Source organism: Theobroma umbraticum, unplaced genomic scaffold, assembly GCF_002168275.2.
Source record: "Theobroma umbraticum cultivar Fairchild unplaced genomic scaffold, ASM216827v3 scaffold_239.0, whole genome shotgun sequence".
Lineage (NCBI taxonomy): Eukaryota > Viridiplantae > Streptophyta > Magnoliopsida > Malvales > Malvaceae > Theobroma > Theobroma umbraticum.
This window is the reverse complement of record NW_018397279.1, coordinates 1,822,330-1,836,134: the sequence shown is the minus strand read 5'-3', so window position 1 is coordinate 1,836,134 and position 13,805 is coordinate 1,822,330. Positions and strand designations below refer to the sequence as shown.

Below are 13,805 nucleotides of genomic sequence, written 5' to 3'. Positions count from 1 at the left end.
TAACATGCCAAATACTAGCAAAGATTGGGTTTGAAGCAAGGGGAAGCATCCATTTGGCCGTGTGGATCAATTCTACATTAAAAAACCATCATCACTAAGGAAAATCCCTAGTAAGAAATTGAAATAGCTAGAAAGTGTGGGAGTGAAGATTCCAACATGAAAGGAATGTGCACATTACTTTAAACTAATATATATATATATATATATATATATATATATCTGCAAACCCAACACTGATTTATCAAATGTTTAAATCCCATTTCTAGAATTCATCACGGATGGGAAGCAAAGGGAGTCCTGTCCTGGATTCTGAATCGTAAAAGAAAGAATCCAAGGAGATTACCTGGCTGCTTAGTGCAATTCCTAGAACTCCACTCCTCATCTTTTTGTACTTATCCTTCAATTATTTCCAGTAATTCATTCAATGAAGTTGAAAGCAAGAAATACATCTGTCACTTTGTTGAATACACTTGTTATCTTTCTCTCCCTATCTATTTTCAATCTGCCTAACTTCTGCTTGGCTTATTTGTATGCCGCACCAATGTAGTCCACAATACTTTACTGGCTTCCAAGTGTCAAACAAGGGAAATTTGGACCAATGCAGAAAATTAGAAAAAGAAAACGAAATAATTGTTATGATTTATACCTTTATCTAAGCAGAAATATGATTAAATTAATTAATTTAAAAATTAAATCATCAAAAATATAATTCAAAATTCAAAGTTAAAAAAGAACTGTAAAAAGAGAATTCTAATCATATACGTGATTCGGGTGATTTTCAAAATCAAAAACGTAATTTAAGAATCAATATTTTTATTTTTTACGAGCATTATGAAGAAAAAATTATTATCAAAGATGCAAGATTACAATAATAAAATTCGTCCTGAAATAACAATGTACATTTGTCACGGGCCACATGTCACGGGCCACAGTCCAGACCCACCAAAAGGCCCAAGAGGGTGCCAGCCCACCAAGACCCATGTAGGGTGCCAGCCCACCAAGACCCATGTAGGGATTTCCCTCCCAAATGAGCTTCTAGAAACCTTAGTTTCCCTCCCAAATGGTTTTGGAAGGAAATCTTTTGGAGGGAAATCCTTTGGAGGGAAAATTTTGGAGGGAAATGGGTGGGGAACCTTGGCTATAAATAACCTCATCCTTTTTGGGTAAATCATCCAACACACTTGTATTTCAATTCATTCAATACAAGCTTAGTTTTTCTCTCTAGCATTCTCTTCTCATTTTTCCTTCCTCGTTTATGCAAGCTTGCTTGCCGGCTTAAAGCCATTGTGTGGGTGTTGAGTGCTTGTTGGGCGAGTGCTGAAGCACTAAGGCTGACTTGGGTTCTAAGTGCCGAGATAAGGGTTGAGCCCAAAGCCGCACGGAAGGTGGTCTTAAGTATCGCCCCGTGACACATTAACTTTCTTACAAACTCTAAAGTTAGTATTGAACCTCAAAATAAAAACAACAAAATAGAGTTAAGAATCAAGGCATTGAAACCAATGATAATTCTCAGTGAGTCATGAATATGGGTCCTCTTTTTTCTCAGACATTTATAGCTCCTTTTTAATTTTTTCCAAAGTTATATTTTCACAATTTAATACAACAGTGAACTCTACCAATTATTGTAACTTCAATTTCCTGACACCTGGTTTCATTCCTTCATCTTTTTCCTTTTGTTTTTTACGAATTTAATTAGAATCTTGGTGTTTCTTGGATACATGTGCGAGGGCCCTTATTGCATACAATTTGTGGAGTTTGCTCTGCTGTTAACAGTTTAGGAGGATAATCAAATACAGTGTAGAAGTTTAAAGAAAAAGGGTGAGATATGGATTTAGACTCTGAGGATTCCGCTTTGGGTTTGTCTCAGGTGGAGGATAAGGGACAGAAGAATGGAGGACTCTCCGTGGACTCGAAGCATGGTGGATTGAGAAATGTGAGAGTCAAGTCACTGAATAAGTTTAAGAACTCCAGGGGCTTGCAATTGGAGTCACCACCTTCATGGTCAATGAAGAGACCTGCTATGGCTAAAGGAAATGCGAGAATATCATGCTCGGTTGATGGCTGCAAATCTGATCTTGGAAAGTACAGGGAATACTACAGGCGCCATAGGGTCTGTGAGCACCACTCCAAGGACCCCGTTGTCATCATTAGGGGTGAAGAGCAAAGGTTCTGTCAGCAATGTAGCAGGTACGTTTAGACCTCTTCGAGGTACCTGTCTGAAATTTTTGTGGCGGCTGTCTTAACTTCCCTTAATTCAACTTGGTAGGTTTCATGCTCTTGGGGAGTTTGATGAGGAGAAAAGGAGCTGCAGGAAACGTCTTGATGGGCACAACAGGCGCCGAAGAAAATCTCGGCCGGAATCTTTGTTCACCAGCCCTGGTAGTTTTCTGTCCAATCAATTTGGCTTGGATTCTTATGGAGAAAACTTTTCTATAACCTTTTTAGTCACTGTTCTTTGTATCCTTTTTTCTCTACATGATTTACAGAATCAAATTTAGGTAGCACAATCTTGCAATTCTGCGATGTAACCCCTGCAACGGTTCATGATAGTTATGAGCAATTGTATCTTGTTGGTAGACTGAGGCCTCCAAATCCCTTGGCTTGCATCAAACGTGTAGAAAACAGAGAGTTCGCTGTCCTGTTGACAAATGACCATGAAAGGATCAACCAAGTAATCCCTGAGGTTTCTGATGGTCGACGGTTTGCCAATGTCATTGCTTCATCAGAGGGTGGCAGAGGTAGGCAAAAGATGCAAGCCAATGGAATAATCCGATCCATCGATTCCTGTTGTGCTCTCTCTCTTCTGTCACCACTTGTGCCTCTGCACTCAAATGTCATCCATTCAATAGCACAGAACTCTAGCTCTCACGGAGGTATGGGTCAGCCTTTTAGCTCAACTCTGATCCCTGAGAGGAACCAGACCTTGCAGTGGCAACACGATCCATCAAGCTTGGCCCAATCGCTTGCTCCTGAACTGCAATGTTCTATGCCAACGTGGTCAGGCTCTCCCCCAACATCTGACCAATTCCTTCCCTTTCATCGCCTTGAGATATCTTTGTATTGCGATAACAATGTCCTCTTTGAGCCCTAATATTTAGATCAGACTGTGTAATAATTTCATCCCAAATTTTTGTAGGAAACTTTTAACAGTTCTTTAGATAATGGAAGAAACAACAGCAACAAAAAGCTAAACGATTTGCAAATTGAATATATCTTCCTTTTTCCACCTCTTTAGTTAAATTTATGCTCAGGTTCAAGTAGACATTTCTCAAAAGTATTTGACTCATAAGTAAATACATCAGTGTATTAACAAACCGAAAAAGGTGGGACAACAAAATTCAGAAGTGTTTTACAGTGCAGAAACACTAAGACACTAATCAAGACTTATTCTAAATAACAACCCAAACATCCAAAATTGATAACCGCAAATTATAGCAAATAACCCCAAACTCCCCATTAAGACACTAGTCCTTCTCCTTAGGAGGAACCTTGGACTCCAGTTCCTTGGGCTTTACCTTTTCAGCTGCTCTGAAAGAAGATCATCGAAGTCAGAAATAAGCTTTTGTCAAGATAAGAACTATATGAAACAATGTTCGGAACATATACAGAAGATATGTACAAGAATTGAAGGGTGGGAAGCAAAATTGAGATAAAAAGTTGGTTCCCGGTGAAGTGATTCACCGGCATCACAATCACAATGTTCGAGAAACTTACTCCTATAACTAGAATTAACAGTGATGAGCAATGTTCTTATGACCATGCAGTTACACACATGTTTCCTGCAGTAGCTACTTTTGCCTGCTTTCCACATAAGGCGTGATCATGAAAACCTATTCAGTTTTGAGCGAATAAATCTAGTTTGTACATGTTTCCATCCATGTTCACAAATAAACACTCTTACAACCATCACATATGACTTGGTTAAAGGAGGAGGAAAAAAGAACTAATAGGAACTGGGATGAGGTGGTGCAATTTATTTAACATTAATTTTACACTGAATTGATGACAAGAGTGATTTATCATATACAATAGCATTACTTCAAACTGTTCAACAGGCTTAAGATCAAAGCACAAAACTAAACTGCTGGCCTTTGAGAGAAATTAAACCACAATTACATTTTTATAAATTAAGCAGAGTTAAATTCCAATGCAACTTAGTTCTGTCAACCAGATATAAATTGTGCAATGCAGCTTAATTTAAAAAAAAAAAAAAAAACAGAAGGAGAACAAAAATCCAAGTAAAATGGAACCAAAAGTTAGAAATGAGTTCCAAAAATCCCCTAGCCAATCTGGCGATATGATTCTGGTTCTAAATATTTCCTAATACTAAATCCTCTGCAAATTTAAAAGAAAAGAAGAACACAGTCCCATTATCAGACATTCACTTATTATATCTGAGGCTCCAGTTTTCAACATCAAGACTCTAATTCATTATAAAAAAAAACTAAAGAAACCTTCAAATTTCTTCACTTGGGAGCTTATCAATCATATTTCCTTCTGGGCTTTCATTCTAGACCATCGCAAAGCTGGAAAATCAATCATTTCAGAAACCCACCCAAATTTAATCGAAAATCATCTCTCTTTTTCATCTTATCACATTCAACATCACTTTAGCAGCTATAGTTCATATTAAAACCCTAAACAAAAGGAAGTTAACAATAAAAACAGCAAAAAAAAAAAAGAAAAACCCAGATGATAAAGAAAAAGGCTTACTTGGAAGCAGCCGAAGATTCTTCTTCAAGCCAATTCCGTATATGCTTAACGTTGCGCCTAAATATCGCAGCCGACTGTTTAACGTCGCTTCTCAGTAAAAGAACCACCGCGCTAACGCCTGCCACTGTCAATATGAAGTTCGTCAACGCCATTACTTTGTACCCAAACTTCCTTTTACAGCGAAAATTTTTTACCAAAGGATCGTAGCGGAGAGGAGAGAGAGAGAGAGAGAGAGAGAGACAGTGAAGTAGTTTTCAAAATTGAAAGGGTTTTCTTTTCATGGAAACTCTACTCGGAGAAGACGAAAATTATTCTTTGGACTCCTGGGAGCGTGAGCCTGTTATTTTTTGGATTAGGCTGAGTCCCGGCCCATTTATTCCTTTTGGGCTTATAGCATAAGCCCAATACCTTTCGATCCATTATTAGTTTATTGTTTTTAGAATATTTACCGGCAGCTTTTATGATTTCAATTAGTCCATGCGGATAAGTTCAATTTTCGAAAGAGGTTGCATCATTAATATTTTTTTATAAAATTATTAAGTGTGAATCAATGAATTAATTTTTAAATTAAAATTTTTTTTATTATAAAATGATGATATATAAATAAAATATACTTTTCAAACAAATTAAAGATTTTTTTTTAATTTTATTGGACGAAATTAAGAGTGTAAGCTTGCTGAAAATATACTTATCCATAGAGAATTAATCAAAAAATATATAAAATATTATATGAGAGAAGTGAAAATTACAAAGAGTGCAAGTGGAGTTTAGCTTTTTTTCAAAAAAAATTTATCGAGAGATCATTAAGTCTCCACCTCAATAGCAACCAAATTATAATCAAAAAAATAAGTATGATTAAGAATAATCAACTAAAGAGGTCTATATCTTCTCCGTTCATATAAAAAGATAAAAGCTGGTTAAAAAAATAAAACTCAATACTCTTTACCATATCAACTTTGTTTCTAGGCTTACTATACCAAGCCCTTAATTGGTAAGATATATATTAACATTAAAAAAAAAACTATGACTTGCTAAGATAATAAAATTTCATCAAGAAGATTGGCACCTAAGGGCCTTAAGAAATTACTACTATTTTCCTTTTCTATAGAGTATGAATGAAATGGATTGTACAAAGGTGGGAAGGATTCCAAAAATTTTAAAAAATATATATAATGAAATTTTACTTAATTGAGAAAATGAAAATATAATATATCAATTTGTATCGTATTTTGTTGATATTGTCGTATTATATAACCCGTATCTACAATTCAAAACAACCATAGATAATTAACTCTTTCTGTTTTTTTTTCTTTTAATATTTTTTTTTCTTGTGAGATGGAAGATGCCTAACGTACTTCCATGTTAAACAAAAATGGCAAAGAGCAATTTCTGCAGGTGATTGGTGGCCTATGGAACACCAAAGTTAACTGAATGATTTTTTATCCGATGGCTTAATCATTTCTGAAATGTAACTTTTCGTGTTAATTTCTGTAGCAAAAAGAAAAAAGTGATTGAATTAATCAAATTTCACACGTAAACCCAGGAAAGTAGACTCCTAGGTTGTCCAAAACGCACGGGCATTTCTTTTCACTATTTCTCTTTTGGCGAATACCAGATATGCCTGCTTATGATAATGGCATGTAGTGATCGCTCAAAGGGTTTATCTTTTTTGTTTTTTTCCTGCCACTATTCTCCTGCTTCTACTCTTCATTTGCTTTGACAGAAGCTTTCCCAGGATGACAGATACATCAAATTTTAATCTATCATTGCTTTATTATGCAAGAAGTATGAAGCTTGATGAATTCCAAACACAAAGAAAGAATCAAGACTGTAATGCAGATTGGGATTCATCAAATCTCTATGCAAGAAATGGTAGTTGTCTATTTATTTGTTGCAAAGGAAAAGGGCCTGGAGGCAGGCCTTTAACATGGACCTGTTCAAACTCTTTTAAGAAGTTGAGATTTGAAGAAGGTTAACATCAAGCAGTGGTTAGCTCAGAAGTAATCTCTTGCTCTCCATTTGTCCTAGCTAGATCCATTGAACAATACGGCAAGGGTCAAATCAGCCTTTTGCTTGGTAGTAGTTATCCTGTCACGATAAAGACCAAAGAGAACAAATCACCCGCATTTTCGTGCTGAGTCATAGAAAAGTTGATTTTGAACCTTTAAGATCTATAATTTCCCCTTAATCAAGTAGGATACCAAAGACAAATAGAAAATTCTGAAAGTAAATCGCCATTAGGAAAAAGATTAATTGAAACTGCACAGCCCAAAAAAGAAACACACAGTTTCACCAAACCTTCCATTAATTTATTTATCATTACATGTCACTTGCTGATCAGCCTAATCATCTTCCACTCCAGAATAATAAACCATTTTCATTGTAATTGCGGTTGTCAGTCAAATCCAATTTAATATTTTCTGATTGAATCTCTAGGACAAAAATACAAGACGGACTACTAGCTAGCAACATTCTTCGTTCGCACCAAAAGACCTTGTCACCTTCAGGAGAAAAAACAAAGAACAGTGCCTTTCGTTCCATGGTGATTCTTGGAAGCAAATATCAGAATGAATCTGTCAATCAGATAAAAACAGTGGAGGATTGAGTCTCCTTATGATTCGTCTGGTTCTCCGTTGACGTCGACCCTTCTAGGAAAATGGTCCGAATCCCGATTCCACGATCAGGAACAGCCAGAATCAGAACAGTTGAGACCCTGGGACTTTGGCATCGGAATCCTTCTTTTCTTTCCGAAAGATAAAGGACCATATGACAGAAAAAAGAAAGATATCAGAACCCCATGTTATGGATTTGCTTTCGTATCTAGTACAACTAGTACAGAAATGTTAACATAACCAGATTGATGACATGAAGATGTCTATGCAAAATTCAATGGAAATTTAAAGAGAGGAAGAAAAAAAAAAAAGAAATCATGGGTGCTTTAGACCCAAAAATAACTGAGTTGTTGCCGATAAAGTGACTGAATGTGATATTGGCACGGCTCAATCAGACTAAAGGACTCAGCCACTGAGAGATTTGATCCGATTGAACCGTGCCAACATCAAATTTTCAACTAAGAAATCCAGTCGTGCCTGGAAAAAGAAGTGTTGTGGACTCCATGCAGATAGAACACAAATCTCACCATCGATGAGGATTGAAGCCGAATATATATATATATATATATATATGTCAGAAAGTGGTAATTGGGTGACACATTATAATGCAGAATGGTTAGGATGTTCAAATCTTTGCTTTATATAGGAAAGGAGTGAGCTGTGTAAAGAATTTTCATAATTCGATCCAAATCGTAATTGATGCAAAGAGAAGTTTCATTTTCTTCTATTACACCTAATTTGTTAAAAGATATGCCTAAAGAACGGGGCTGGAGGACCCTCATATTATACTAATTTGCTTTCTAATTATCGTCATCAAAGCATCATCATTGCTGATGATCTTGGGTTAGGAACAAAAGCTATTCACCCTTGCAATTTCGAGGCAGAAATTTAGCTTGTCTTTTCGGTATAATCAACCAGCCATTTTTAGTCACTTCCAAGATCTCCTCCATCGTTTTGGGTAACAAACCTGATGAAAAAATCTCTAGTTTCCAACTCTACATGCTAAGCAGAAGCAGCAAATTCAAAGGGTAAATTCTCTCGAATGGCTTATGTTTGCCATTGCCAAGAAGAAAAAAAATAAAATAAATTGTATCAGTGAACTTATTACCTGTTTTTCTTTGCCATAAAGATATGAAAAAAGCCATTGGTTCACCCATCGTCAGGTTGATACAGAATCCAACCTAACTGTTTTGTCTTGTTTTCCTTTTGTGATTTGCTATAATGCGGTTCTTCATTAAAAATTAGATGGAAATAGTTTGCTTCCTTGTGTCAGAGCTGCTTTTTTGCAAGGGCCTGCTCAAAACAAGCTAAACACATGATATGCATGGTCTGCTCAATTTTTACTTCATTTTCTGATACATGCATATCAAATAAATGAAGCCTGATCATGAACCTGCACCACAAAACTTCATAGCTCTTTTTAAAGTAGTTCATACATTACAGTACATTAACAGGAAATCAAATGTTATCACTTTGTTAATAAATAAATTTACGTAAAAAACTTTTAAAAATAAATACTCATAATTTGAAAATGATTTATTTTGAAAGACTTGACTTTTTAATTTTACACATTTATAAGGTAATACTTAATAATTAAGTGATCGTATATCAATATTATATATTAACAATATATCAAATATAAACCCATCATAAAATGTATAGTGAAATTCAAATGATTTTAAATAAAAAAGAATGTTCTTGTCTATTTGAAAATTCTCATTGCAACTATTTTTAAGTAACTTCAATATGTATACTATTAAATCCTTTAACTTTCAAAAGCTTATTTCAACTTTGACGGAAGTTAAAAACAGTTCTTGCCAAACCTCCAATAGGCCCAACTTCTGAGCAAACAAGCTTGTTTTAGACGTTGGTAACAGGAACTCATGCAGAATAAAGGCGTTGAAAAATCCTTTGAAATAAGCTCTATCTTCTGTTGGATAATGGAGACCTTGGTCTGCACTAGTCCAGGCTTTCCTGTCCACCTTCCTCCAATTTGAAGGATTAGCAGGTTTTGAGGATTGATTCCACATGTGAGCCTGCCTTGGGAAAGTTGTCAAGAGGCCACAAGAGCCCACAAGGGTCGTGTTGGTCTGATCCACTATTTTTTGAGTTCATGAGAGTTGGTCTCATTCAATATTTATTGGGTTCATGAGATCTGTTTAAAAGCATTTTTTGTTAGACTCCATTAGGAAAATAGTCAAGTGCATATGGTATATGGGAAAATTTGTCAGATTTTAAAACGTGCATTTGATTTAAAATCAATTAATAATAAGTAAAGAGACTCTTGTCATATTTAAATACTTAAAATAGACTTGATTAACAAATATGAAATTTTTTAACCACCAATACTGTAATATTCTCCCTAACGTATAAAGCTAACGATTTATCATATGATAACTTATCATAGAGAAGACAATAACGAGAAAGGTAATGTCTACTCTAATACTATATTGAATGTTTAAGACAGACATCTAATTTAAAATTAATTGATAATAAATAAAAAACTCTTATTTTATTTATATTTAGAATATCCCAACTTAATGAGATTTTTTTATCAGGATTCTTATAGACAAAATAATTCATAGAAGACAATCATGATATTGATAAACAAATGAAACTAAGTTTGCATTAGAAATAACTATATTTGTTTGAATCCAGTGAATTCTGACATGAATTGAACTCTTTGTTTTAGATAATGTATTAACCCATCGCTATTGATAATAGCACAACTTACTACAAGGTGAGAGGGTATGCCACCGATGAACATGTGGTAGTAACGAAGAAGATAAATGATGAGGCAATCCATGCATTCTCATCTCACTTTCACCAAAATCTTTCCCCAAATGTTGCAATCTCTTCTTTCTCACGACTGATCCAAAGAAGAAGAAGAAAAAAAAAAAGAAACAAAGAAATTCAAACCAGGTGAGTATCATGGGAACATTTAGGACCAAAGGAATCTTTAAACCGATTGAGACCCAGCAAGAAGCAAAGAATTTTGAATTTGCAGTACCCTGATAGGAAAACAAGACTATTGTTGGTGATAATTCTAGAGAAATTTTCTACTCTTAACTTTCAAACCCCAAAAAGAAGTTGGATAAAAAGCAAATGCACTTTTGGTCCATGCAAATATTCTCCTCTTTTATACACATCAAAATTCAAAATGCAAATGGGAGATTTGAAGGACAATATAGTTGTACAAACCAGGGTGAGCAAATATCTCTCCTGTAGTTTGTAATTTTGGATACTTAATCACTCTTTTTCTTATTGAAAAAACAAAAAGATTTCAAGTTCAAATTTCTTTTATTTCAAATAAATATTTGATGCTTTCACAACCGGATTTGACCATCTAGAAAAATCAAATGTATACATATCAATGAGGCATAAGCATGCATACTAAAGGTCATTAGACAGGATTAAGCTGAGTTAATAGAAAAAATTCCTGGAAAAGATTAGAATCCAAGTCCCAACAGAAATGACCACTTGTTTAGGTGCTATGAGGGACTTGTCAATCAGGTTAAAATAGAATATTATCTTATCCATGAACTTACAAAAACATGGAAACTTTATCATTGTCTAGTTCATGTCCGAGTAAGTTGCAGGGTCACTGTAGTATCGTTGACCGGAGCTTGCTCTATCGTGCAAAAAGCAGAGCCAGATATTACCCCGAATATGTCTTAAGCATACAGGAAATTATGGATGCCATCCAAGGGGTGATGTGCATTATAATTCTAGTTATTGCTTTCAATTTCTTTAGTAGCAATCAAATTAATCGATAATTGCTAGTGATTCTTCTTTTCTTTTCAATTCTTTCCATCACAAAATGTTGCTAATTTTGAACAGTACCCTAGGCTAGATACAGACCATGATGTTTACCTCATACAATTCGCACTTGGGTGTAAGTTGAAAAAAGTTGTCTTAATATTCTTAGAAAATGTTCCAAATGATGGAGTTGAAGGAATTGAGAAGGACATTATTTTTATCCATCTCGTAATAACAATGTAACAGATAATATATATTTTTAATGATAGTTGTCATTTATTATATACGTGAAATCTAATATAATGTGTTGACTAAATATAATAAAAATTGATAATATGACATGTCACGTCAATAATCTTTATTATATCTAATCAACACATCTCATTAGATTTCACCTATATAAAAATTAACAATTATCACTAAAAATAAATAAAGTATTTAATTAAATAAAATAAATTAACTTAATTGTCCAAAAAATAAAAAGAGATGTTAAAGTGTTTTGAATATGCCTTGCACTATTGCATGAATTTCAGAAAAGGACAGCAGAAACAATACATTCTCATCTTCTTGAAAATGCATTTTCAATCTTACATATCAACTTATCCAAGTATATGGAAAAAAGCAATGAAAAGGGAATGAAAAACAAAAGAATAAAGCAGCAATGCATGTACAGGATCTATGGCCTGCAAGCTTTTCTATCCTATATCAATCAGGGCAGCTCATGTTCACTGGTCCGACAATACTTACCTGTCCATTTCACATAAAAGAGAATAATTTGATGAATCTGTTAATCATGTCGAGGATGGGGTGATACTACTACAGTACCTTTGGCGCTAAAAAGCCCGAGTCAGGTAGCAGCCTCAACCAGGAAAGACACCAATTTCTTGCTTCTACAAACATATAGCCAATGTTAGTGCCTTTCGGGCTGAACCAAGGAGAACTACTGGCTGGATGCAAATGAACTCTGGAAGTCATGACGAGCCAGTCAGAGAGAAGAAACATATTCTGCTTGGTTGGGATCCACTGCTTTTGCCTAACTGATAAAGGCATTCACTTTGCCATTTGGTGCTGATTCCCCTAATAATAAAAAATATGTTGCAAGCTAGCAGTTTGGCATGCATAAAATATACACAGAGTGTCAGGAGTTCTTCATATCCCAGAAAGCATAATCTGCTTTTTACAAATTTCCATATCCAACAAAGCGATCACAACTGTTTAACAAATAATTGGAATATAGGTAAAATTATGCATAATCTTGTACCTAAAGAAGATTATTCTCTTAGATATTTAGTTGAGGGACCACAATCCATCAAGAATTTTCATGTTTATCTGAAATTGCTTGTCAGTGCACAAACAACTATTATATAAAGCCACCCTTCTCTTGTCTTCCGGTACCGCTCTCAGCACTCACCATCTGATTAATTTGATCTGATATCAAATCAAATAGCAGAGACAGCTGGTTCAAGATGGAGTCCATGTCCAACCGCAAGCGCCGAGATTTCATCAAGGGGAAGCTGGCGCCATTCTTCCGAGCAGCCAAGCCGCCAGCAGCAGCAGCCATGCAATACACCACCAAGGTCAAGCCAAACCAGACTTCTTCTACAACAGCTTCTGTCAGCTTCCGGGTTCACCAGGACTACATGGTTTCCCAACCAAAGCAGGTCTCGTTCATCGTATCTACTGACAAAAACCGCGAAAACTTAAGCCAAATCGACAACTTCTTCTGCGTTGCTGGCGATGAAAGTGTTGATATTAAGGCTGCAAGTTACATCTCTTCTGTTCAAGAACGTTTCAAACTTGAACGAAACAACTCAGAACGAATCAAGCTCCAGGAAACTCACTAGGGGAGACCAATGGATACCTTTGCTTACCCTCTTAGTACAATTAGATCCAATAATAAAAATTCCTTGCCATAAAAACCCCACAAGATTATCATTTGTTCATAGAATTTGAAGGTGTTAATTGGATCTGTAATTGTTTTTATGGATAATTAAGCAGAGTCCATGTCTTAGGTTGAGGCGCTTTTCAGCTTCTGCGTGTGCTTGAGTTTGTAATTCAAGTGAAAGTAATTTAATTTTTGTCCTGTTTGTCATGCAGAATCCACTTTTGATCAGAATATATATGAATGACAAAAGCCAACAATTTAGTTTTTTTTTTTCTTGATTTTGCATGCTGTTTCTTCTCTATAAACAGCTTATCAAAACTTAAGTTATCTATAAAATAATGACTGATTCCTTCTCTTAGAGGAAAATTTCAATAAAAAATTTATAATCATGATTCATTAGAATTAATCACTATCCTATATACGACATTAACAGATGTAAGTTTAAACTTGAAAAGGAGGAAAAAAAAACTAGTATTATACAGTTTTTGGATTTTCTTCTTTTTTTTTCTTTTGTGATAAAAAAGAATTGATAAAAATATAAAGACTCCTTAAATTTGTTTGAAAATAATTTTGCACCCATTAGGTTGAAAAATACCCTTTTATCTTCTTACAATTTGGTTGAAAATACGTGAATTCTCTGAAAAAGTAATGGTATTAATTATCAAAATAATTTTAGCAGAGAAGACAAGTATATTTCTCATTTCTTTTTTTTTTTGCTTTCTTTTTTTATCTCTTTTCTTTTTCTTTCTTTTGTTTAAGACTTTTTATTTTTAGAAAAATTATCAGATTTAATTAATTACAATACAACTGGAAATTTTAATTATTTTTAAATCATC

At 34.7% G+C, this 13,805-nt stretch overlaps 3 protein-coding genes across 3 annotated transcripts; 2 read left to right on the top strand and 1 right to left on the bottom strand.

Annotated features, from left to right (window-relative positions):
* The first annotated feature begins 1,197 nt into the window (after positions 1-1,197).
* Positions 1,198-3,094, top strand: LOC110427792 (teosinte glume architecture 1-like). Its single transcript, XM_021443395.2, has 3 exons — positions 1,198-2,187; positions 2,267-2,379; positions 2,487-3,094. Exons 1-3 carry the CDS (start codon positions 1,826-1,828, stop codon positions 3,089-3,091), a joined length of 1,080 nt encoding a protein of 359 aa, XP_021299070.1. The 5' UTR covers positions 1,198-1,825; the 3' UTR covers positions 3,092-3,094.
* Positions 3,095-3,195: 101 nt separating this feature from the next.
* Positions 3,196-5,003, bottom strand: LOC110427793 (uncharacterized). The gene is made up of 2 exons (XM_021443396.2): positions 4,714-5,003; positions 3,196-3,528 (listed from the first exon to the last, which is right to left on the bottom strand). The coding sequence occupies exons 1-2, from the start codon at positions 4,863-4,865 to the stop codon at positions 3,465-3,467; spliced, it is 216 nt and encodes a 71-aa protein (XP_021299071.1). The 5' UTR covers positions 4,866-5,003; the 3' UTR covers positions 3,196-3,464.
* A 7,488-nt stretch (positions 5,004-12,491) lies between these two features.
* Positions 12,492-13,194, top strand: LOC110427933 (uncharacterized). Its single transcript, XM_021443578.1, has one exon. It carries the CDS (start codon positions 12,551-12,553, stop codon positions 12,926-12,928), a length of 378 nt encoding a protein of 125 aa, XP_021299253.1. The 5' UTR covers positions 12,492-12,550; the 3' UTR covers positions 12,929-13,194.
* Positions 13,195-13,805: the final 611 nt, after the last annotated feature.